We start from the raw sequence: 23,905 nt of genomic DNA on the forward strand, positions 1-23,905 counted from the left end.
GCAGGGTTTTATAGTCAAAGAGCATCATTTCACGATAAGCACAGCCCTGGGCTCAGAATTACCACCCTGAAGGACTGAGAACAGCTGTTGCCTAAGTACTTCGATATTCTTCTTTGACTCAGAATCTGGCACAAGGAAATTACAGGAGCTCTATAAACAAAAACAACTAAACTCGATTATATACACAAAACTCCTTCACTGAAGAACAATTTATACATCTTAACAATGTGCTTTTATTGTTCTTGGTTTCCCTCCCCCCTTTGAGTAGATGGCACCTAATGGCATCATATTAAATAACTTTCGAAAACTGCTAGGTTCCTCAGCGAAGGCTGGGTCTGCATCTGATGGAGCGATACGGTATGAAGCAAGCATAACGCTCAGCTTAGTGGAAGGCGCGTTATATAAGCTGAAGAGACTCGGTTATGTTTTCTTGGGACTTATATTCTAGAATAGTTCACATTTAATACAGACAGAAAAACAAGGGAAAAAAAAGATGACTCCTTAAAGAAATAAAAAGCAGGCATTTCCAGGATATGTATGTTTTCATGCAAAAACATTTCACACATAATGAGTGTTCAATCAGTAGTCTTAACTACTTGGCAAGGATTTTGTGTGTACATAACTGGAACTGAAATGGGAAACAGAAGATTTACATTTTCCCAGAATTCAGAAAATATTATAAGACCGAATTTCATAATTTAGTAGAAAGCGAGCAACTGATATTGAGATATCTACGCTACCAGGCACAACATCTTCTGAGCATGTATTTTACTTTAGTACACTCTATAATGTACATAGTTTGGGAAATAATAAAATTTGGAAGAAGTTTGCAGTTCTTAAGATATATTTCGTTTATTTAGGGACACACTCATTTAAGTAGTGAAGGAAACATATTCAGAATAGTACATCAATAAGACAAGAAAATACTTTCAAATGGAAGCCGAAACTCTGGAGGCTATCAAGCAAGCCTGAGCAGACACCAGTGAACAGTTCAAGCTCCACTTCCTAACGAGAAGGCTATGTGGGCTTCCAGGAGAAAAAGATGCTAGAGAAAGCCACATGCTGCCGCTACAGTTACAAGGCAGCATTATATAAGAAGAAATCATGGAAAAAGTAAAACAGCTAAATAGCTGATTACTAGTGAGATGGTGGGTAATTTTTTAATTTTTATTTCTCTCATTGTTATGATAACATTGCTTTTTCTATGTTCATTAAAATGTCTAAGATATATGTTGTGATTGTATGGTATGTGTATGAACTATAACCTTTTCAGGAAGTATTTTTCTCTCCTTTTCTTTTTTTGTTTATGGATTTTTTTTCTCCTACTCTTAATTTTTCAATACACCCTACAAGAGTTTTTACTCCTTTTTCTTCAAATATAATGGAAAAAGTTCACAGAATCTCAAACACCACCTTCTTTTGAGATTCAGGAGATTTTATGGTGTTTCAGAGAAGACCAATTTCAAAATTCACTAAGAAGAGAGGAAGAAGATCAGTTAATCAGATACTAGAGGAAGTCTGCCTTGTTGTAATGGATTGAGCTGCTGAAGAAAGAAGCTTCACAAGGGCGCCTTGTGTCAATTTGGTTGTACAGTATGTTCTTCTCTTCATATAAAAAAGTAGACACATAACCCAGTTGACCCAAATAACCAAATTCTAATAAGAAATAAACTGTTAAATTTAAGTTGAAATAAGTTTGAGAAAAGAATGTCATCTTCTTTAGATCACACAGGCTTTTCTGTAAATAACTAATCTGGGTCTATCCCTCAGCTGGATAAATATAAAAGTTCAGCTTGTAGATCTTTTTCTGGATAATGCAAAACTCAAATATGTGAATATTTCCTAAGAGTTTTAAAGAAAACATCAATAGGCCATTTTAAATTACAGCCTGGTTGTAATTCCTTATTCACAATTTGCACATTGGTAATCACCAATGTGATCAAGACAAGCATATGATAAAAAGAATACCCTGTATTTCTTGTGTTTTAATTACCCCAATTATTCAGAATAATACGGTTCCCTGTGAGTTAGTAGGGTAGACATTTTTAGTAACCTTTTATTTTAAAAAAAATTTTTAGCAAGGCACGGAGAGGTTAAATGATGCTTTTGTTCAAAGTCACACATCAAAGGAAGAAAGATGAGGTGTTTGCTTCGCTTCGGTGAAAAAAGTGCCAAGTTCATGCCAAAAATCCTTAAGCCTTCAAACCTCAACATTTCCTGGTCATTAAAATATAAATATTTATAGCTTACCAACAGGATGTGTGTGATTAAATTATATAATAATGTAACAGAAAGTTCCTAGAAAAGGTTGCAATGTAGAAAGAGCTCAATAATTTAGGAAGGAGGGGGTAAAACAGAAGGAGAAGGGAAAAAAGAAGAAAATTATATTGTTTCAGAAAGATTATCAGTCAGCTCTACCTTAAAAGTTCTCTCTCAATATAGCTGGCCACCTTCTAGACAATCCAGTGTGCATTTGTACTCTGCAAAATTTGCAAATTTTATATTTTTTATTGTTAATTACCATTAGGTATTATGCTTTGACTTTATTCAAGCTGTCGTGTCTTTAAAATAATATGAATCATTTTCCTGAGAAGTGAAACAGCTGCAATATTACATGAAGGCAATTTTGCAAATTAAGGTAATTTGCTGAACATTCTTCCCAAGATGCATTTAAATAGGTGGCGTGTGGTAGAGAATATCATCACATTTTCTTCTAGCATGTTCCAATTCACAGGATTATTGGTCAACTCATTAACAAATTGGTGCTGAATCCCTACCTTTATGAGATACTGTGGCAAATGTAAAGATATAGTAGAATTAGAATTTATATCAAAAAGTGCATAATCTGGTTAGTGAAATGAGATAAAAACCACAAAGAGTAAGAAATACAATACTTTGATTAAATAATGATAATAATAAATATGATTTGTAAAGATGCCACATACAACACAAGCATGATTAATTACTTAATTTAATATTAAGTGTACGGTCTGGATAAAAAGTGCTTTTAAATTTGAAGAGTAAGAATGCTGAGGGATGGAAAGAACTAGGAAAGGTTACTGGATAAGTCTTTCTCAGCATTGAAAGATAGAATTCAGATAGCTCTAGGACTGATTAAATAGGATGAAATTTCAAAGTGTTTCTAAGTGTTTGCTAATAAATCGAGACAAGAAACATGCTTTTATAGTAAAACATAGGATGCTGTCTATTCTGGGGTATTAACTACAGTTTGAATTGTGATGAGAATTAAAACATGGCAGTTTGTTATAAAATAAAACATTTCACGAGATCGATAAGTTGTGTGCACACAAACAAGCCCCCCAAAATACTAAAGTCTTGTGTTAATCAATCTGTGTTTTAGCCTTAAACTGAAAAGCTTAAGTCCTAGCCATGACAGATACTAACAGACACAACACCAAAACATCAGCAAAGCATACTCTTCTCATAGGCCACTGACAGATCAGCATCTGCTGGCGAAGGAAGCAGGTCATTGTTTGACCTTGTTTTCTGTGCAATCCTAGCCAGGAAGATAAAACTTCCACTCTGAAAGAAATCTGGCCAACATTCAATTATCCAGTCTAATGATACAGAAAAAAGGATAGCTGTTAGATTTCAATTTCTGACCGAATCTTTTATGAGAGCTTTTTTTCTAAATAAACCAATTTTCAAGAGAAACCAGTTTCATCTTCTCCCTTTTCTTTAACTACTCTCATTTTCAGGTGCTCTCAAAGCTTAATACAGAGAAAAGATAGACACTGCAGGGAATGAAGAAAAATAGGCACTGATGATCCAAACAGATAATCCAATGAATAAATCATGAGTTAGCTGTCCTAAAAATTTGTTTTTAAAACTCCTCATAGCCAGTCAAAGAAGAGAAGCTACATCTCATATTATGTGGGGTGGATGGGGGTCTTTTTAGCCCTGAAGGGTTGCACTAACATCTTCTTAGTGATCATTTAGCATCTCAGAACTCTGAACCAATACACTTTCACTGACAAAGCATCTTTGGACATTTACATGAACTGTCTTCTATAAATTTACCACTGGTGATTAATGTTTGCTGAATATTAAAATGACAATGTCAACTCAAAAGAGAGATGAAATCATAAGCCTTCAGACTTCTTGTTATTTGAAAATGGATAAAGCTTTACAAGTATCACTACGGCTCTATTATTTAGCTTTCATATATTTTCCAAAGGATGAGTAAAAATACAGCTATGACAACAGTTACCATGGAAGCAGTTTCTTTCTGCTGCTTTCCTGAATAGTAACATTTAATTTGATGCATTAGTCTAGTGGCTGAGGTGTGATTCACCTCGTTCCTTTTCCTCATCAATTCCTACTTCACCGAACTCCGTAACTACAAGGAGGATGTCTCTCTGCTGACACTTTTGTCATAAAGCAAAAACCTAATTTTTCTTTCTAGCCAGAGTTATTAAACACCCACTAAATAATGTAAGTAAAAGAACAGAAGTAAGGCATAAGTTTTGGAAAGCAAGACACCAAGTTCCATGCTTAATGTCTGTGGCTCAGAACATGGTTTTTTAACTTGCTGATTTAATGTTAATACTATCCTAAAAGAAGAAAGCCTCCACAAGGCAGCACTCCACGAGGCTTTCTTAGTCTGCTCACTCTGGTCCTTGGGATGATGGCTACAACAGCCCAGTGGACTCAACTCAAATATCTCTCCAGAGCAGAAAAAAAAAAAAGTTCTTTAATTTGGATCTTTATAAAGACGACATAAGGATTAGTCAAGAGCGAATGAGTCTGAAACACAAAATGAGATTATGAGCCTTGTTCTAGTCAGCAAACCATAAATGTTGTGAATTCAAATATTAATTTCTAGTTCTCCCTCACTAAGAAACTACTGAAAATGGGCAACCAAGGGAGGCTAAGCCAACCCATCCAGGCCAAATCTCTCTTCTCCTTAGATCAATAATTCTATTGATCTTTATTGGTGGGTCTCACACTGCTCTTGCCTAGAGCTGATTTGTGTTGGGATCTCTAAACTGATACTCACTCTTATTTCTATTTGAAGAAAGGCTCTGCTCGTGAGTTCACCGTAAGTACACGGCTGTTTGGCAGTGAGAATCCTAAGTGGTCTTTGCTTTCCCTAACTACCTTATGCAAGACATGTGTCACAGGTTGAGTATTAGTGGGGTGAACCTCCCTTCCTCTACAGCGACCCAGCTCTGTCCACAGCTATGGATTAGAGTATTCTGGGTTTTCTGATGCTCAGCTGTGTCTGACTCAGTCCTTTGCTCTGAATTCTGACCTTAGCTAAGATCATGGATAGGTTGCATTCTGCCCTTTTTGATAGAAAGAGTAACTTTCAAGTGGCGGGGAGCATGATAAGAATTGATTTTCTCATTTTACAAACATGCAGGTGCCAGCAGATTTTCTAAGAAAGTCTATTAAGGTCTGTTCCTGAACACAGAGGCTCACAATTGTCATATATCAAAATTTTACTCACAACAAATATCATATGTGCTACACATACTTTACTCAAAGCTGAATATCAAAAATCTAATATTGATGTGACCTCATTTTTTTCTAACACTCAGCTTCCATAGAATTCTTCAAAATGCCAACTACTCAGACTGTGGTCATATAATTTTTAAAACTAACACTTAGAATATTGACTGTTACATAGAATATCCTGCCTATTTTAGTAAGCAAATGATAGACTTACCACATCTACAAAATGTTTTAGGTTCATTAAAACTCCATTTTTATTTCCAAATGAGAACCCAGAATTACATGGAACCATGAAGACATAGGAAAATAAAAAATACTACTTTGAAACACATCTATTTCCTCAGATTATATGCTACCTCGTTGGCTTCTACATCATATATGAAATCATTTACTCATTCAACAAAGAATTATTGTGTCCGCCACGTTTTAAGCAGAGGCCCTGGTTTTCTGGAGTTTGCATTTTAGTGTTGGGGGGACAGGGAGAATAATATAATCAATGAATAAATGTAAAGCAAGTTAGATGGTGACAAATTCTAGAGGTAAAAAAAACAACAACAACAAAGTAGAAAAGAGGCAAAGAAAGTTAGGAAGTGACATATTAAAGAGAGTGAACAGAGGAAAACTCTTTGAAAAAATGACATTTGAGCAAGGGAGAAAGTAGGGGGTCCAATGAAGAGATTGTTGCAATAATCCGGGTAGGAACTAACAATAGGTCGGAACTGAGTAGTAACTGTGGAGTTGATGAGAAGTGATCAGATTTCAAGTAGACAGTGGAAGCAGAGTCAACAGGAGTTGCTTAAAGATTAGACAGGGGTTATGAAAGAAATAGAGGAAACAAGGAAAACCAGAATTTTTGGCCTGAATAACCAGAAGGCACAAGCAATGTGTTGAGATGGGAAACACTGCAGGAGAAGGAGGCGGTAGTGGGAATACAGGATTTCTGTCTGAGATCTATTAAGTCTGATATGCACATTATACATCCACATGGAGATGTGGAATAGGCGGTTAGATATAAGGCATACATAGATATATCTTTTAATTAATGTTTACTGAGGATTAAGTGAATTAAGAAATATCGAACAAATAAGTGAATGATTAAGCATATGAATGAGTGAAAAAAGTGAATGAATATTAAAGTACAAAAACTACTAGTAAAAGAACTAAAGAGAGTATTATTCAAATTCAGCAGACAACTCACTGTCTGAAATAGCTACAGCTTAAATGAAAAAACTAATACAACTGGGGAGGGAAAACTCTAGAAGAGAGTACAAAATAACCCATTCGCTCAGTTTTAAAATAACATTTTCAATTAAAACAGTGTTACTTTGGAACCCAAGAAGCGTATTATGCATTACAAACTCCCCCAAAAGAATTCAAGTCCAAAAGTATCATTTTCATATGTCTGTCTGTATGTGTTAAAATTACAAAGAACTGCTCAGCAAATAAGGATGTTAGTTCTTTAACAAACCACATAGGTTATATGCATGAATGTATATATGTTAAATGTCCCTAAGAAACAACACAATACTTATCTTTGGTATCCCAAAATTCCATTTCCATATTCTAGAAGTCATGCTATATTAAATATGGTTAATATTACAAGTTTGTCACTTCTTTAAGACATAAGTGTCTTATATCCCATTTTAGGACTTTTTAAAAGTATACACTTACTGATTTTATTAACTGTATCTAGCATCTTAAGGGTCTGATCTTAAGTCACATAAACTAAAGTATATTCCACATACTATTAATTAATGTAGGTTTCTCAAAATCTCTAACCAACTTAGTAATTAAAGTTTATATTGCAAAATGTAGGAATAAAAAGAGTCAACAGAACTGTACAAATCTCTCCATTCTTACATCTGTTCCTAGGGCTGCTGCTTAAGTTAGCAAATAATAAGAAGGAGACTTTTGTTCAATATTTTTTTAAATCACAATGCTATCTAAATAGTGCCAAAAGAGTAAGAAAGAAACAAAGCAATTTTTACAATTCGATTTGATTTGAATTATAGTTATTTCAGGTGATTTTTTCTTATCTGAAATAAGCAAAATTATATCATGGCAGTATTTAATTAGTTATGACTAGAGAGAACATGATGTTAGTAATACTCGATAAATAGTCCATAATAAAAACTAGTTATCGAATATAAATTTTTTCCAAAAATTTAAGACTATAATAAAATTAACAGTGTTTTATTTTAGTAAAAAAAGAAAAAAAATTTAAATAAAGACTGAGCAAATTCTTTTCTTTCTGCCTTCCATTCCAGTTAACATTAAATTAGCCAGTTTCTCACAAAATAAAAATTACAGAATCTGAAAGAGTTACTGTAGTACTTACCTTGAGGGCAGCAAAAAATAAAGTCTACTGGCTCCGTGTATAATCAGATTTATGTTGGAAACAGCATATATATTAAGGGACAGAAAGATAATAGTTTCCATTTTCCTGACCTATAGGTTTACAGGCTTTCTCAACCTCAGCACTATTGACATTTCAGGTTGCATTCATCTTTGAGGGGCGACGGGAGCAGGGGGTGGGGGAGGGGGGCTGGAATAATCTGTGGTATGTTTGGCAGCATCCCTGCCCTCCACCCATTAGGCACCAGTAGCATCTAATCCACAGTATCACAACCAAAAATATGTCCAGACATTACCAGATGTCTCCTGGGGAGGGCAAAACTGCCCTGGTTGAGAACGCTTGATCTATGTGTTCAGCAGATATATGAATTAATATAGATTCCCCTAGATGCGTTGCCTTTACATTAAATTTAACCTTAATTTCAAAGGTCACTTTCAGCTGTCACCAAAGCCCTTGAAATAAAACAGCAGAAAGTCACTGATACCGACAGAAAAGGCAAGTATGGTTCTTTCAAGATTGTTATATAACTGATCAGAAGCAAATTTTTAAAAATGTATACCCAAAAAATCCCCCCAATTAAGCTATAGATTTAAATCTGTTAAATAAGTTCACAAATAGTCTTCAAAAAATAAGAAATCCGGCAACTATCTACACAGTCCAGAAATTTGTTCTTTTTAAAAAATGCTAAATTTTGCTTTTTTTTCCCCTCCTAAAGTGGCAGCTCCTTATTATCTTTTGAAGCATCATTTGGTGACTCAAAAGAAAACAACTGTAATTTAAACAGCAAGCAATTAGGAGGGATAACTCTGAATGTGGCCTCAGTTTGGAAGGTATTAAGCTGTTTTTCCATGATTAATGTACTATGCTTTTTTCCATCGGTATCGAATCCCAGGTCTCTAAATACCATTTATGTGCTATTCATGGCTCCCACATTTTCATCTCATCCCAACCTACCTGAGACCATGGCAAACTCATTCGACAACATAACCATATAAATGGCCAATAGTCGAAATGAAGAGAACAGTTTCCATGTTCTCTGAGCTCTCCTCTAAACTTTCCTCCCCAGCTTTTCCCATTTGAGCAACAGTAGTATCATTCACCAGGAAAAAGCATCACAATTACTCTGGACTTCTATATTAATTTCCAATTATTACTGTAACAAATTTCTATAATTTTGCGACTTAAAACAACACAATTATTATCTCACATCTCTAGACTTCAAAAATCCAAAATCAAAGTCTGGAGTCTAAAGTTAAGGTGTAGACAGGGCCAGTTCCTTTTGGAGGCTCTAGGGGAGGATCAATTTCCTTATCTTCTCCAGCTTCTAGAGGCTGCCTGCACTCCATGGCTTGTTGAGTCCTTCTTTACATCACTCCAATCTCCCCGTCCATCGTGACATCTCCTGTTCTGGCTCTGACTCCAATAAGGACCCTTGTGATTATATTGGGTCCACCCAGACAATCTAAGATAACCTCCCCATCTCATGACCCTTAACTTAATCACAGCTACAAAGTTTCTGTTGCCTGCAATATTGTGATTTATAAGAAATATTTATATTGGGTCATTCAGATGACCAACATAGATTTCTCATATATATTTGACCTTTATCCAATGTTTCTGGCTCATAGTTCCCAAAACTCTTTGACTTTTCTGAGCAATAAAAGCAGACAACTTACTGTCTGAAATAGTTACCTTTTGTCACATTTGATTTCTTGTCCTCAGTTTATGAAATTACTTCAGAGTCATAAAGGAGAAGTAGATGTCTTATTCGTGAAAAGCCCCTTTCCACCACAACTGGGTTTATGTTCATTAGAAAACTTTTGGAAAGCACCTTAGGAGGGGAGCTGGTTGCCAGGGGAATCAACCAAGAATAAAGGGCTGGAACTTTCAGTCCCACCTCCAAGAGGAGAGAAGTTCAAGGTTCAATAAATTACCAATAGCCAATGATTTCATCGATCATGCCTACGTAATTAACTCTCCATAAAAACCCCAAAGGAGGGAGTTCAGAGAGATTCCAGATGAACATATAACAGAGTTCATTACATATAGTGCACCAAAGAGGGCATGTAGCTCTGTGTCCATTCCCCACACCTTGCCCAATGCATCTCTTCCATCTGACTCTTCCTGAGTTATATCTTTTTACAATAAACTGACGATCTAGTAAGTGTTTCTCTGAGCTCTGTGACCTACTCTAGCAAATTAATCAAACCTGAGGACGGGGTCCTAGGGACTCCTCATCTATAGCCAGTCAGTCAGAAGTAGAGGAAACAACCTGGACTTGAGACAGACATCAGAAGTGGGGGTTAGGGGGACAGTCCTGTAAGACTGACCTCCTTAACCTGTGGGATCTGAGGCTATCTCCAGGTAAATAGTGTCAGAATTGAGTTGAGTTCTCAGACACCCTCCTAGTGTCCCAAGCATTGCATGTTGACGCGAAACATCAGTAAGTGGAATTTGGTGATCAGAAACCACCTTTTACCACAAAAAGTAACACATATTCACAGGTTATGGGGATTTGGATGTAAACATCTTTGGGAACAGGTATTCTGTCTACTGCAGCTCCTCTCCTTTTCTAGCCTATCCAGCCAAGTCACCAACCATCTGGAGGCTTTACCTCTAAAATATATCCCAAATCAACTACTTCCTTGTAATTCCTCTGCTACCACCCTAGTACAGGCATGAAGACTCTGCCCTGGACGACTCCAGCGCCTCCTAACTGGTCTCCTTGTTGCCATTCCTGCCCCTCCACAGTCCATGGCCTATAAAGCTGCCAGAACTCTGATCTTTTTAAAATACAAATCAGAAAATGTGATTTCCTTGTTTAAAACCCATCAGTGGCTTCCCATTATAACAAGAATGAAATCCTAATAGGCCCTTCACCCTCTGGCCTCTTCTTGCCTTTAAAATACAATGGAAAAGGAAATAACGCAATTTCCTCCCCCACAAAATTTCTCTCCATCCCTCACCATCAACCTTCCAAGGCCTTGCACGCTGAGCAGGAGCTCTTAGCAACTCATCATGGGGAGGTACTTGTGTTCAGCTGTCTTTCCTGGGTCTCCAATTTTACTTCTCTCTCCAGAGGCAAAAGATAGCAACTTACCACATAATTCTAACCCTAACTAAGCCTTCCCTCCCCACGTCTGTTTTGACTGTAAATTCCTGCTAAAACTACCAGAAATTTTAAAATGCATAAGGAAAAAAAATGAGGAGGTAGGAAAAGAAAGAGTACAACATAGTGTGATATATTCTTTTCATTTTCTAGCAGGCAGACAAAAGATAATATCTTAGGTTGATGGATCTAAAAATAGGGCAGAGATAAATTTTTTAATGTTAAAAGAACTAAAGATAAATATTTAACAGCCTTTGGGGAGTGAAAGGAGACTTTTACTTTTCATTTTTTTCCTTTGTGAATGCTGAATTCTTAGATCATGTAAATAAATATAATAACTACTAATCTTATACAATTTACACCAATTTTACATGTGAGGGTATACATGTGTACATGTGCAAACTAGTCATCCATTTTTTCAGCTATTGTAACATTTCTTCTCTCTGATTCCCAACACTGTTCTTTAGAATTCCCCCACCAGAAACTTTCCCACCAGTGATAAAATCAGAGGACACCGTGATCCCACCAGCAGCCTTATTGTGGAAAGTTGTTAGGAAAGTTGTTAGGCTCTCCTCTGTCTCTATTTTTGAAAAACTCTTTTCTCCCTGAATCATTTCACACCAACTACTTCTGAAGCCAGCTACGCTCCTCACTTTCAAATAATAATAATAGTCCACACTTAATAATTCCTATTCTTCTTCTGCCATGTCAGAATCTCAGGGTAGCAGCTACTCCACAAATGCAGCCATTACTTAGAATAATGTACTATCCCTAACTCAACCACTTGTATCCATATTTATTTGCCTCTGGTGAACACCGAGTCAACATTTATTGAAAGATATTTCACAGAATTTTAGAGCCATAAGGGATTCTAGAGGACAAACCCACCCACGTCAAAGTCACTTGAGATGTAAAAATGCAAACCACTGAACCCGATACGTACCTACTAACTCAAATTGTTTGCAACAACTCCCTCTCCCCCTCTCCTCAAACACACACGAGTTTGAAATTTACCAACTCTAACCCAATCTCCCTACTTTTAAAATAAGGTCAAATTAAATCTAGAGAGATAAGCAATTTGCCCAAAATTGCCCACTTAATATGCAGACAATTAATTATCTACTCACACATATTCTGGTAACTCTTTAAAAGGAATCTGTGAGATAAAACAAGCAAAAATATTAGAAACAACCTAAACATAATGAAGGCCATATAAGAAAAATCCACAGCTCATACTCAAATCATATTCAATGAAGAAAAATCAAAAACTTTTCTGCTAAGATCAGGAACAAGATAAATATGCCCACTTTTGCCACATCTATTCAGCATAGTACTGGAAGTCCTAGCCAGAGCAATTAGGCAAGGGAAAAAAAGAGGCATGCAAATTGGGAAGAAAACATATTATCACTGTTTATAGATGACATAATCTGATATGTAGAAACCCTAAAGATTCCACACACATACACCAAAAAAAAAAAAAAACTAAAACTAATAAATGAATTTAGCAAAGTTGCAGGATACAAAACTGACACAGGAAAATTAGTTTCATTTTTATACACTAACAATGCAAAATCCTAAAAAGAAATTAAGAAAACAATTCCATTTAAAATAGCATCAAAAAGAATAAATACTTAGGAATAAACTTAACTAAGGACACTGAAAACTGGAAAACATTGATGAAAGAAATTCAAACAAATAACTGGAAACAATGACAGCTTGTGCTCATGGACTGGAAGACTTAATATTGTTAAGATGGCAATACTATGCAAAGCAATCTACAGATTCAGTGCAATTCCTATCAAAATCTCAGTGACCTTTTTTTGCAGAAATTAAAAAATCCATCCTAAAATCCATAGGGAATCTCAAGGGACCCCAAAAAGCCAAAAGAATCCTGAAAAATAACAGAGCTAGAGGTCTCACGCTTCCTGATTTCGAAATTCACCATCGGGTTACTATAACGAACACAGTGTGGTGCTGACATAAAGATAGACATATAGACCAATGGACTAAACAGCCCAGAAATAAAGCCCCGCGTATATAGCCGATGAATTTTGACAAGAGTGTCATGACCATTCAATGGAGAAAAGACAGTCTTTTCAATAAACGGTGATAGGAAAACTGAATATCTATATACAAAAAAACATAAAGTTAAACCTTTAAATTACACCATATACAAAAACTAACTAAAATGAATCAAAGGCATAAACATAAGAGCTGAAAGTATAAAACTCTTCAAAGAAATATAGGAGCGAAGCTTCTTGGCTATAACACTAAAAGCACAAACAACAAAAGAAAAGTAGATAAGTTGAACTTCACCAAAATTAAAAACTTTTGTGCATCAAAGTACACTGTCAACAGAGCTAAAAATCAAACAACCCAATTAAAAAATGGTCGAAGGATTTAATTGACATTCCTCCAAAGAAGATATACGAATGACCAATAAGTGAATGAAAAGGTGCTCACCATGACTAATCATCAGAAAAAACGCAAATCAAAACCAAAATGAGATACCATTTCAAACCCATTAGAATGGCTATATCAAAAAAAAAAAAAAAAAAAAAGATTGTTTACATGAATGTGAAGAAATTGGAACCTTTGTGCATTGCTGATGGGCATGTAAAATAATGCAGCTGCTGTGGAAAATGTCACAGTGACTCCTCAAAAAATTGTTTCAATTGGATAAAATGAAAATGTTCTGGAGATGGATGTGGTGATGGTAGCACAATAATGTAAATATACTTAATGCCACAGAGATAGTTAAAAAGTACAAAATACAAAAATGGTTAAAATGGTAAATTTTAAGTTATGTATATTTTACCATAATAAAAAAGTTGTGTTACAAAAACTGAACTACTTATCTTTCTCTTAAATATCATCTGTTTTATTCATTCAACCATTAGCAAATCTAAGCTTCCAGCAAAACATCTCCAAATACTTCTTTTGAGCAATTTTCTTTTCAGAACCTTAGCTTATACTCACATTTCTGTGATCATCCTCTCCCAATGAGGCCCAACGGTTGCAGTACAATCTGTTTCCTTCCACTCTAACACAAGAGCCCCTTCAGAAAATTCTGTGAAGACTAAGAAGCTTCTCTTCTTTGACCTCAAGCAATTTCCCTAGTTAACAAGATGTAAAAAAGCACTGCTCTTCATGGAAATAAAATTCTGATACTCACAGTTTAATTTTCATAGGTGACCACATTATGATTAGAAGAGGGGGGGGGGAAGTCACTCTGAGTGAGATGGGAAGCCCCTGTGGGTTACTGAGCTAAGGAGTAACATGATCCAAATTAGTACACAAAAGGATCACTCTGCTTGATGTGTGTAAAATACACTGGAGTCAGAGTGACAGGGACAGGACAAAAGCAGGGACAAGATTTAAGAAGATATTTTAATAATACAAGGGAGAGGTGATGACCAGGTTGGCAGCAATGGAGACAGTAAGAAATGGTCGGATTCTGAATGGCACTGAAGGGAGAACCAAAAAGATTTAATGGCTTGAAGTAATGCTTGAGAGAAAGAAAAGAGTAGAGTCTCTTGGCTCAAGCGACTAGAAGAATGATCTTCTAACTTCTCAGAGGGGAAAGACTGTGGAGGGGCAGGTTGGGGTAGGAGATGTTAGAGTAAAGAGTTTTGTTTTGGACATGTTGGGTTTGAGTTGTCTATTAGATATCCAAGTGGAGATACAAGATAAACAGTTGGATATGTAAGTCTGGGTATCAAGGGAGAGATTATGCTCTCTATGAAGAAACTAAGATTCTAAAATGTTACATCACAAATAAGTATTTCATACCAATAAGTCAAAAAAGTTTATAAATTTTTAACATAATGAGGTGTTAAAACATGTCATGAGACATCCAAGAACTCTAGCAAACTAAAATGGAAAGGTGACTTAAGATCTGATACAAAGACAGAATAGTTTATAAATACCATTTGGGTAATAATTCTAAATAAATTAGTAGGTTTTAAAAAGCATTAATGTCCCAAATAAAAGAATAAAAGAAAAATATAGGTATAGTTCATTAGAAAGGGAAAGAATAATAGTTAACTATTTTTTAAAAATGTTTGACTCATAATTGCAAGGCCAAAAATAACAAGTGAAAGGGACAAGTGATTGTGTTTATGCTGCCCAACAGTGATAAATGCCTCTAACTACAATCTGAACATTCTGCGGGGATGAAAGTTCATTTCATTGTACAGGGCAGATCATAGTAATTAACAAGGTAATTAACTAGTTGTGCTCACTTACAGTTCCTCACTGTTGTTAGCCATAATTTAGAAGAGACGGGGAATCAATGTATGAACTAACTCCTTTCGGTTAAGGCAGTTGGGATGCAAAGCCCAAAATTTTACATCCTGTCCGTAGCATGTTCAATAATATCCCAGTGTCTAAATAAAAACAGAATTGTATTTCTGATATTTTTGCCCTGTTCAGTGTTTCTGATTGAGAGATCTATGTACTATTCTATTTGTCATAGTTTTATAACTGTTAAAATTTCATTCCAAAGCCAGAAAACTATCAATGGCAAATGAAAGTACTTCTTAGGTTTTGTTCTGTTTAGGGAATTGGTGGGAGAAAGAAGAGAAGTGAGTGGCTGATTAAATACGTCATTTCTTAGGGAAACTATCATATAAATATGTGCTATTTATAGTGCTTGGTGCCACACCATGCCCACCTTGGCAATTAGCACCACAAAGAAAACAGTTCACCTTACAACTCACCAAAATGCCCTATTCCAAGCCTGCCCTGGAGTGCCCTGATTATTGGCAAAGTCTAGGGAAAACTCCTCTTCATCCCGAGAAGAAATAGCATGTTCACAGACTACTGCTTCAACGTGGTTAAGAGGATTGCAGCCTCTAAGACATCTCACGACATCCTCAAGGATTTACTCCACTCTCATCTGAGGTCAAGCAATCAAGTTCATATGCAGCCATAAAACCAGAAAGACCCTAAAAGTCACCTTTCCCCACACATTTCCTCACAACTACTTCTAAATCCACTTTCTTTTTTAATAAAATGATCCTTTATTCATAAAAGAGCATTTCACAACTTAGATTCCCTGGACCTCTTGTCAGTCATGACTAGATAACACTTGCTGAGAACTTCCCGTATGCCAGGTACTGGGCAAAGCACTTTACATGGCGATCCAATTTCAGTCAGGCACAGCCTCTGGGGTGGGCACTGTTATTACATCCACGCTATTGATAAGAAAGCTGGAGCTTAGAAAGACTAGGTAATTTACCCAAGTCTAAATAACTGGTGTTAACAGATCTGTTACACCTCCAGCCTTCGACTCCCCCACCATTCTTCACCACTGTGTGTCAAAGAAGTTAGTAAGAGAAGTCAAAGAATATCTGACATTCCAAACAGCCTAATACAAATCACATTTACCCCACAACTAAATGCCTGTACTGTATCACTAGAATGCCAATTACCTTGCTTTGGCTGAAATAATATCATGTCTGCATAGGAACAGTGGTTATCTCATGCTGACAAAAAGTTTAAATTGGGTGTTAGTGAAAAATAGAGAGTAAATTAACCAGTTCTTGTTAAATTCAGCTTGTTTTGAAGACCTAGTTCTTAGACCACAGACCCCTCTATTAGAGAATTTTTTTTAAAAAAAAAAAAGCTTTTCTATAATAGTCGAATGTCTGACTTATAATTTGAAAACACTAAAAGTGCTTAATAAATAAGGAAGGTGGGGAATCTGATAGAGGAAAAAGTAAGTTAGAGAAGGCTAACAAGGAAATGCAAGCAGGTAAGCAAAGTATTGTAAAAAATGTCACCATTTTTAAAAAGATTATTTATCTGGAGTACTCATTTAGAAAGAAAAAGATGAAAAACAATGTGTTGAGAGTGGGGTCCGCTCTTCCTCTGGCTCATTGTACCCCCTTGCTCCTGAGATCTGCAAGTCATAAATTTTGTGACTCTGTTTCCTTAGCGTGGGTGTACTAAAACTGTGCCTCCCATCAAAACAACTCCATGGGTTCTACTTCCCCAAAGTGAGAACTCAGATGCTGAAGGAACCACCTGCTACCCCCATGTGAGTGGCTTGTGCCCCCTCATTCAGCAGGCCTTACTCTGCACATTCTTAATTCAGTATACCAGCTCAGCTCCTCAACAAAGCAGGGAGGTCACAAAAGACAGCATCTGCAGGCCTACTAAAGCCGAAAGAAATGGCTTTCATCTTCCCCAGACCCAGCACTATGCACGGTATATATTGGCCACCCCTTCCCACCGGGAAGAGAAAAAAATCCTGAAAGAGGAACAGGGCAAGTAATTTTTGACTAAAGGAAAGTTTCAGGGAAAGGTTTGAACGGGAGTAGAATGTACCACCCCAAAATATGCCTCTTTGGCAAAAGGATTATTTAAGGCCAATTATTATTTTTTTAATGTTTATTTTTTTATTATTTTTTAATTTTTATGATGACATTGATTAGCAAAATGCAATAAGTTTCAGCTGTACACTTTACAGTAAGGCATGTATATATATATACATATATATGTATACATACACACACACACACACATACACACACACACATATAGATACTGTGCGTTCACCTCCCATAGTTAAATTCCCTTCTGTCACCACATATTTGACCCTCTTTACCCTGTCTACCTGCCCCTTCCCCCTACCCCCTGGTAACCACTAGTCTATAGTCCATGTCCATGAGTCTCTGTTTCTTATTCATTTGTTGGTTTAGGCCAATTATTTTGAAGAAAGAGCAGACACCAGAGAAGCTCTGAAAACCTGGTAGTTACCCTTTTGTAAGAAACTTTTACCTTTATAAGAAATCTCCATTTGTCAGGGTGTCTCCTTCTTAGTACCAGGTAGAGGAGGATAGCTAAGAGCTCTAGAAACTCTTCTATCAAGGGAAAAGACAACATAAATGCGCATAACGACTTTCCCCTGATTACTGTGCTTTTCCTTACAGCCTCTCAGAACTGGCTCCCCACCTCTCAACACATCCTTTTGTCTTTAGCTGGAGATGATATTTACAGTGATGACGAGGGCCAGAACCATCACTCAGTTCTCCTAGATCTCTCCCATGTGCACAGAAGATGTACATGTCATTAGACTCTTATTTTTCTCCTGTTAATCTGTCTTTTAACACAGGATGTGTCTCAGTCATGACCCTAGAAGGGTAGAGGAAAAATCATTTTTCCTCTGCCACAGATTCATTAACTTCCTTAGGAACTGCCCTCATAGGATTATTTCAGAATTCATGCATGAATAAATGAATGAATGAATGAATGAATCTAAATATTTTCTCCCTCTTTTTAAATGTATGATCCATTTTATTTATATATTGTATTAATGGTTAATAAAATTCTCATGTTTAACAAGCATAAAATTCTGTTTATGCCTGGAAAAGTCTCTATAAATGAAAAAAATATATCTTGATAATAAAGCAAAACTAAATCCTTCCTTTTCAGACCCTAATACTTGTATGCAGAGGTAAACCGACATCCTTGCTAGTAAGGAAAAAATTACAATAAATCATCAGCAAACAAAATAAAAACTATTTAAAAATTGTGCTTGAGTTAGCACCAAAAATCAAGGAGCATGATTGTTTAGATCTGAAGTGATTATATCCCTTGCCTGCATTGGACCTTCTTGGTTTATGCCTGTTGTCCTGGCATAATTGTTAAGCATGCCTTCTTTCCCTCTCAAAAATACCACAGTTTGGACAATAAGTCACACATCATCCTAGCTGAAGATAAAAAGGTTTCTAAACAGCCTTTGACAAAGAAAACTTTAAAGTTTTCAGAAACACTACTATTACAGAGGTGCTTTGTACATCTGCTTCTAAACTTACCAATTTAAAAGAGTTAATAAACATTCTTAACTTTCACAGCCATAAAGTAATAAGGCCTGATCAATGCTGAATATTTATGAAATAAATATGGAGCTCTGCCTTGCAAATCTGTATCTGGGAATTTCCCTTTCCATCTCTATCCCCAAACTAGGAGAATGGCACAGTGATTCAGCATTTCTCAGGCATTCATTAAGATGTGCTTGAGTGCAATGAAATCAGTGGAGGAAAAAAAGGTACACACTACATAGATACTGAAACTTAAACTTATAGAAGCAAAAATGAGGGAGTTCTATACTTTCTCTCTTACCGAAACATTTGTAAAACAGCTGAACTGACAAGTATCTCTTATCACTATTATTTGGCAAGTCATCCTAAGATACAAGCATAAAGCATATGGAGCACTTTTTGCCAACCAGTTCAAGAGATGCTTAAAAACAGAAGTAAAAGGCAAAGAATGGAACACAAAGGGGAATTTCAAGGAATGTACCAATTAAGAAAACTGTATGGGAGCCCTTTTTAGAATCTTGCTTATCTCTTTTCTCTGTCTCCTGTCTTATTCATCCTGTACCCCTTATCTCTTATCGAATCTCTAGCATGCTACTTTGCACATTGAGAAGTGTGTAACAAATGTTTGTTGAATTAAACTAATAAGAATAAGAAAAAATGTTTTCAGATGTAATTTCTGCGTAAGCACATTTTGAAGATAAAAGAAACTCAACCACTGTGGGGAATGAAAGTGGAGAGGTAGACGCCTTCCAACAGCAAGTATGTGGTCCACAGTGAGAAATCTATTCCTCTACATGAGTGGCAGGTGATGTTCTAAAAAATCTATTATCATAGAAATTCAGATATATGGTAATCAAACTATGTCCCACCAACAAAACAACCACATAAGGTTAGATTATAAGATAGGTATTAGTCGTAGCCTCCAACACTTGAGTTACAAAGAAGTTCCACAGAAATTTCTTTCAAGTCTTAGCTCAGTAGAGCTTGAGCATTCTTTAAAATAGATCTTGAGGCAGTTTTTTCCTCCCTCCGGCAACTTATACGAAGGCACTGGAGTTTGAGAACTTGCCACTTAACCAAAGAAGGTCTCATTATTTAGGAAAGCCATATAATGGCCCTCAATGTATCTACCAAAAGGGCCTTGGACTCTTCTTCCTTTAAGATATTATCCACTCCTCTTCTCAACAAGGCAAATTGGTAGACATGACCCAGGAAGCAACCCATTAAGTTACATAGGAGTAGATGAAAAAAGTACTATGCGAACAGAGACCCATTCAACTCAGCCAAGGTGGGTAGCAGCCACTGCACAATAATGCAAAACAAAATTAACTTCTCCAATAACATTTAATACTAACGGAAGCATTTTCTCAGAAATCTGACTTGTAAAAAAATATTAAAAATGAAATATTCGGGCCGATTGAATTTTATATTAAATATTTTATGATCTTGGGAAAGTTCCCCAAATTTCTTAAATTTCTAACTCCACACTTGTAAAATGGAAATAAATACTGTTACCACTTACCTATGTTCTAGAAAACTAATGAAAACAATGATGTAAACACAGACAGTTTTCTAAAGTTCTAGATATTAAACAGTTACTGTTCCTCTCAACTGAACAGGAACAGTTCAAAGTAAAATATTTGACACAGAGACTCTATTTTCTGCTCCTGATAAAGAACAAAGGCACTAATAACCCATTGTATAAATCTGCTTGGGGTCCAAAATATTACTTACTCAAATAAAGAAGAGTAAGCAGGAAAATGATTCCTTAAACTCTTTGGATATTAAGCACATTGATCTTTCATTGAATGTCTTCTAAAAAATTAGTGCCACTTTCTGAACCAACCTGAAAGTAACTGCTAACAGGTAAGGCAGATAGAGTCTAAGGATGACGCTGACCGAACTGGTCTCTATGAAGTATAAATGGCTTGTTCGTATTCACCATAATCTTTTAAAAACGTCGAATTGTTTACCTACTAAAAATATAACAAAGGGTTTTTTTTTCTATTGATCAGTAAAGGAAGAGGTTTAAATTTAAACATTCAGTTTCTAAGTGAAAAACTGATGGAGAATCTGCAGTCAACTAGTCTCTTAAAGCAATCTTCTGTGTGCAGGTTGAAGGCAGTTTTCATCATGGGAGGGAGAATACTGCACCCTTACATAAAGGCTCACAGATATAAGTCAGGATCATACACATAGTCACTTAACAATTATTCAGTCTCCAATGCACTTGAAAGATACATGGACCACATTTTCAGCTGTTAAACTTCTAAGGCCATTTTAAGAAAATTCCAATTCCAGTTTTGAGTCAGAGAAGAGAAATAAATGGCAATCCTATTCCAGTAGATTCCAGGTTAATTCCCTCAAGTTTCTCCCCTAACATAATAGTAACTGATTTCCTAATAAAATGTTGCAGTAAAATTTGTGAAATCAGATTCTGGCAGAAAATGGAATTAAAGGAAAACTTCATGGCAGCTACTTTTGCATAACTGGCTCACTGCCTACCTTGTTATGTTTTTGCTGGTGTCTTGCCTTTGTGTCAAGAACATGGTAAGGGCTTTCCGAGTCTTGGTTGATGTAATATATGAGTCTTGAAGGCAGTGTGATTTCTTTCTGCATTGCATTGCTGTCACTGTTATTACTGCTGCTGTGCTGTTGCAATGTGTTGTCTTCATCTGCCAGGACTCCCAAATTTTTTTCTGCAGTTTCATTCCAACGTGGAGCTGGTTGGGGGGAAAGGGGCAGGGGGCACAAATACATACAAACACACACATATATACCCTATAAATACATAAATACCAAAATGCATTTTTCTGTTAGTGGCATAAGCAAAGTTTCCTATTTATAAGCAGGTAAGAAGTGGACACACAGTAAAGCAAGTTATTGCAACAATGAAATTGCCTGGATAAGTTAACAGCCAATAAGGCTTATACAATAATGAAGTTTGTGTTTTGTATGTACATTTCTAATCAGTCTCAAATCTATACTTCTAAGTGTGGGAGTGGGTGGGGGGGGGGCAGAATAGACTTGAAAAATGAGTCATTTAATGAACTCGCTCAAGGGTTCTGGCCTTCATTTCCATCCTTCTCTGAGTCTACAGAAGCTCAATGGGACTCTGACTATGAGTATCTCGTCTGAGACCTAATAACGCTCCTAAGATAACTTGAGTGCTGAATTCATGTTAAATGATTCATTTAACAAAGTGGACAATTCCCTTTTCTTCTAACTTTGAGATGAGCAAAAAAATCTTTTGCCATAGAGGGATGCAGATGCTGGCAGCTTTCCAATTCCTTTTTACGTTCCTGCCAAGGCCAGCTTTCTGCTTTCACTGATTTCCAATTGTATTGAACATTATCTAAATTGTTCATTATAATGACAAGCATTTTGAGAATTACAAACCAAAGGTTTATAACCCCGAAGTTTTTCTCTCCCCCACTTTAATTCCAACAGGAGGGGATAAACCCAGTAGGCAATTTGAGGAAACAACATGTTAACATTATTATTACATCCTTTTGCATTCACATTCAGGCTCCACCACCCAAGAAGGAACTTGCTCCCTCGCTGCATTTCCCATCCACTGGGCTCCCATCAGCCAAGTTGCACAGAGGGACCCCGCATCCACTAAATACCTTCCAGTGGAACCGACAGTAATTGGAATGGGTTTTTAGTGAATGCAACGGAAATTAACTTCAAAAAGTGAACTGGAATGAATGGGAGGTTGCGGAATAACAGAGGTAGGCAGGGAGGCGCGGAAAGGCCGAGCCCGGGACGTGTCCAGAGCGCACGGACCCGCCTGTGCCCTTCGCTTTCCTCTGCAGGGCCCCACGAGCAAGGCAATGCAAAGGGAACCGGGGCCATACCCACCGCTGGGTGCAGCAGACCCCCAGACGCGGGGCCGGGACGAGGCGGCGAGTGCAGGCAGCAGGAGAAGGACGAGGAGCAGGCGGCAGGGCGGCGCGCGGGCCAGGGCGCGGGCAGGCGCCGGGCCGGCGGGTCCGCCGCGGGGGCCGCTGGAGGCTCGCGAAAGACTGCAGCCCGCCAGGGGCGGCCGCTGGGAGCTGCTGCCGGGCGGCTTCATGGCTCATAGCTCCCGGGCGCCGCTCGGTGTGGCGGGAGAGTGCGCCAGGCTAGGCTGCGGGAAAGCTGCGGGCGGAGCCGGTCACGCCGGCTCGGCGCGCATGGTGCCGCCGCGAGCGGGGGGTCAGGGCTCGGGGCTAGGGACTGGGCGGCGCCCCTTCCCCAGCTCGCGTCTCAGGCCCACTCGGGGCGGACGCTGACGAGTCCGGGGGTCCCAGTTGCTCCGCCAACTTGGAGCCCTCCCAGTTGCTCCTCCCTCCCTGCGGCGGGCGCGGCCGCTCCAGTGACTGCGGGGGCTGCTGGTGGGGCTGAGGATGCTGAGGCGGCGCGCGGGAGCGAGCCAGGCGGGGGCGCGCGCCGCGGGCGTGCTCCCCGCTCTCGAGAGCGCGCCCGAGAGCGAATTCGGGTCCTGATGCTGATGCCGTTGCCCGGCACGGGACGCACTGCGCATGCTTTATTGTGGGGAGGGGGCAGGGAAAGGGGGGGTGGAGAAGCAGCAGAGTGATGCAGCAACCCAGGCAGCATCAGAAGGGATGGTGGCACCTCCAGAGATGGGGGAAGGGCAGGCCGTCAGTCGGGTATTAGACAGAGAGGAAGAAAGAGTGCGGGGCTTTCCAGGCCTGAGACAAGGATGATCTAGAAGAAAGAATCAGCCAGAGAAATGGACCTGCCTTTTTCACCACACCAGATTCCAACTATTCCCCTATTGCGACCCCCTCCTTCTCGGGAAAAACTAAGGCTAACCATTTCCCTCTTAATCCTTTATTTCCTTCCTGCAAGTAAATATAAAGAATTGCAGCGGGGGAGATAAAAATAGCGCCGCTACCCATTCGGCGCGCCCGCAGCGAGTGGAACCAGGGCTGGGAGGCACGTTCGGGCGGCGCAGGCTGGAGGGCGCTGACGCCCAGTGGCCTCGCATCCTGCCAGACTCCCTGCGCCGGGATCCCGTCGCGGGGGCGCTCGGCCCCGGCCTCTGCTCCCCGGCCTGTGCCTGAGGGTTTTGCAGAAAACAGATGAAGCCGGAAGATATTTACTCAAAAGTTCAGAAAGTGTGAC

The 23,905-nt window shown here is 38.1% G+C and overlaps 1 protein-coding gene across 3 annotated transcripts in view; it reads right to left on the bottom strand.

Annotated features, from left to right (window-relative positions):
- Positions 1 to 23,110, bottom strand: part of ADAM23 (ADAM metallopeptidase domain 23) — a 139,827-nt gene extending 116,717 nt beyond the window's left edge. For all 3 annotated transcript variants that reach the window (XM_036237004.1, XM_016135067.2, XM_036237005.1), the window contains exons 1-2: positions 22,637 to 23,110; positions 21,278 to 21,495 (exon numbers count right to left, since the gene is read on the bottom strand). In XM_036237004.1, coding sequence (XP_036092897.1) covers positions 21,278 to 21,495; positions 22,637 to 22,850 — 432 coding nt within the window. In that variant the 5' untranslated portion in view covers positions 22,851 to 23,110. The remainder of the gene's footprint in view (positions 1 to 21,277; positions 21,496 to 22,636) is intronic.
- Positions 23,111 to 23,905: the final 795 nt, after the last annotated feature.

The sequence above is a fragment of the Rousettus aegyptiacus genome, unplaced genomic scaffold, assembly GCF_014176215.1.
Source record: "Rousettus aegyptiacus isolate mRouAeg1 unplaced genomic scaffold, mRouAeg1.p scaffold_m13_p_2, whole genome shotgun sequence".
Classification (NCBI taxonomy): domain Eukaryota; kingdom Metazoa; phylum Chordata; class Mammalia; order Chiroptera; family Pteropodidae; genus Rousettus; species Rousettus aegyptiacus.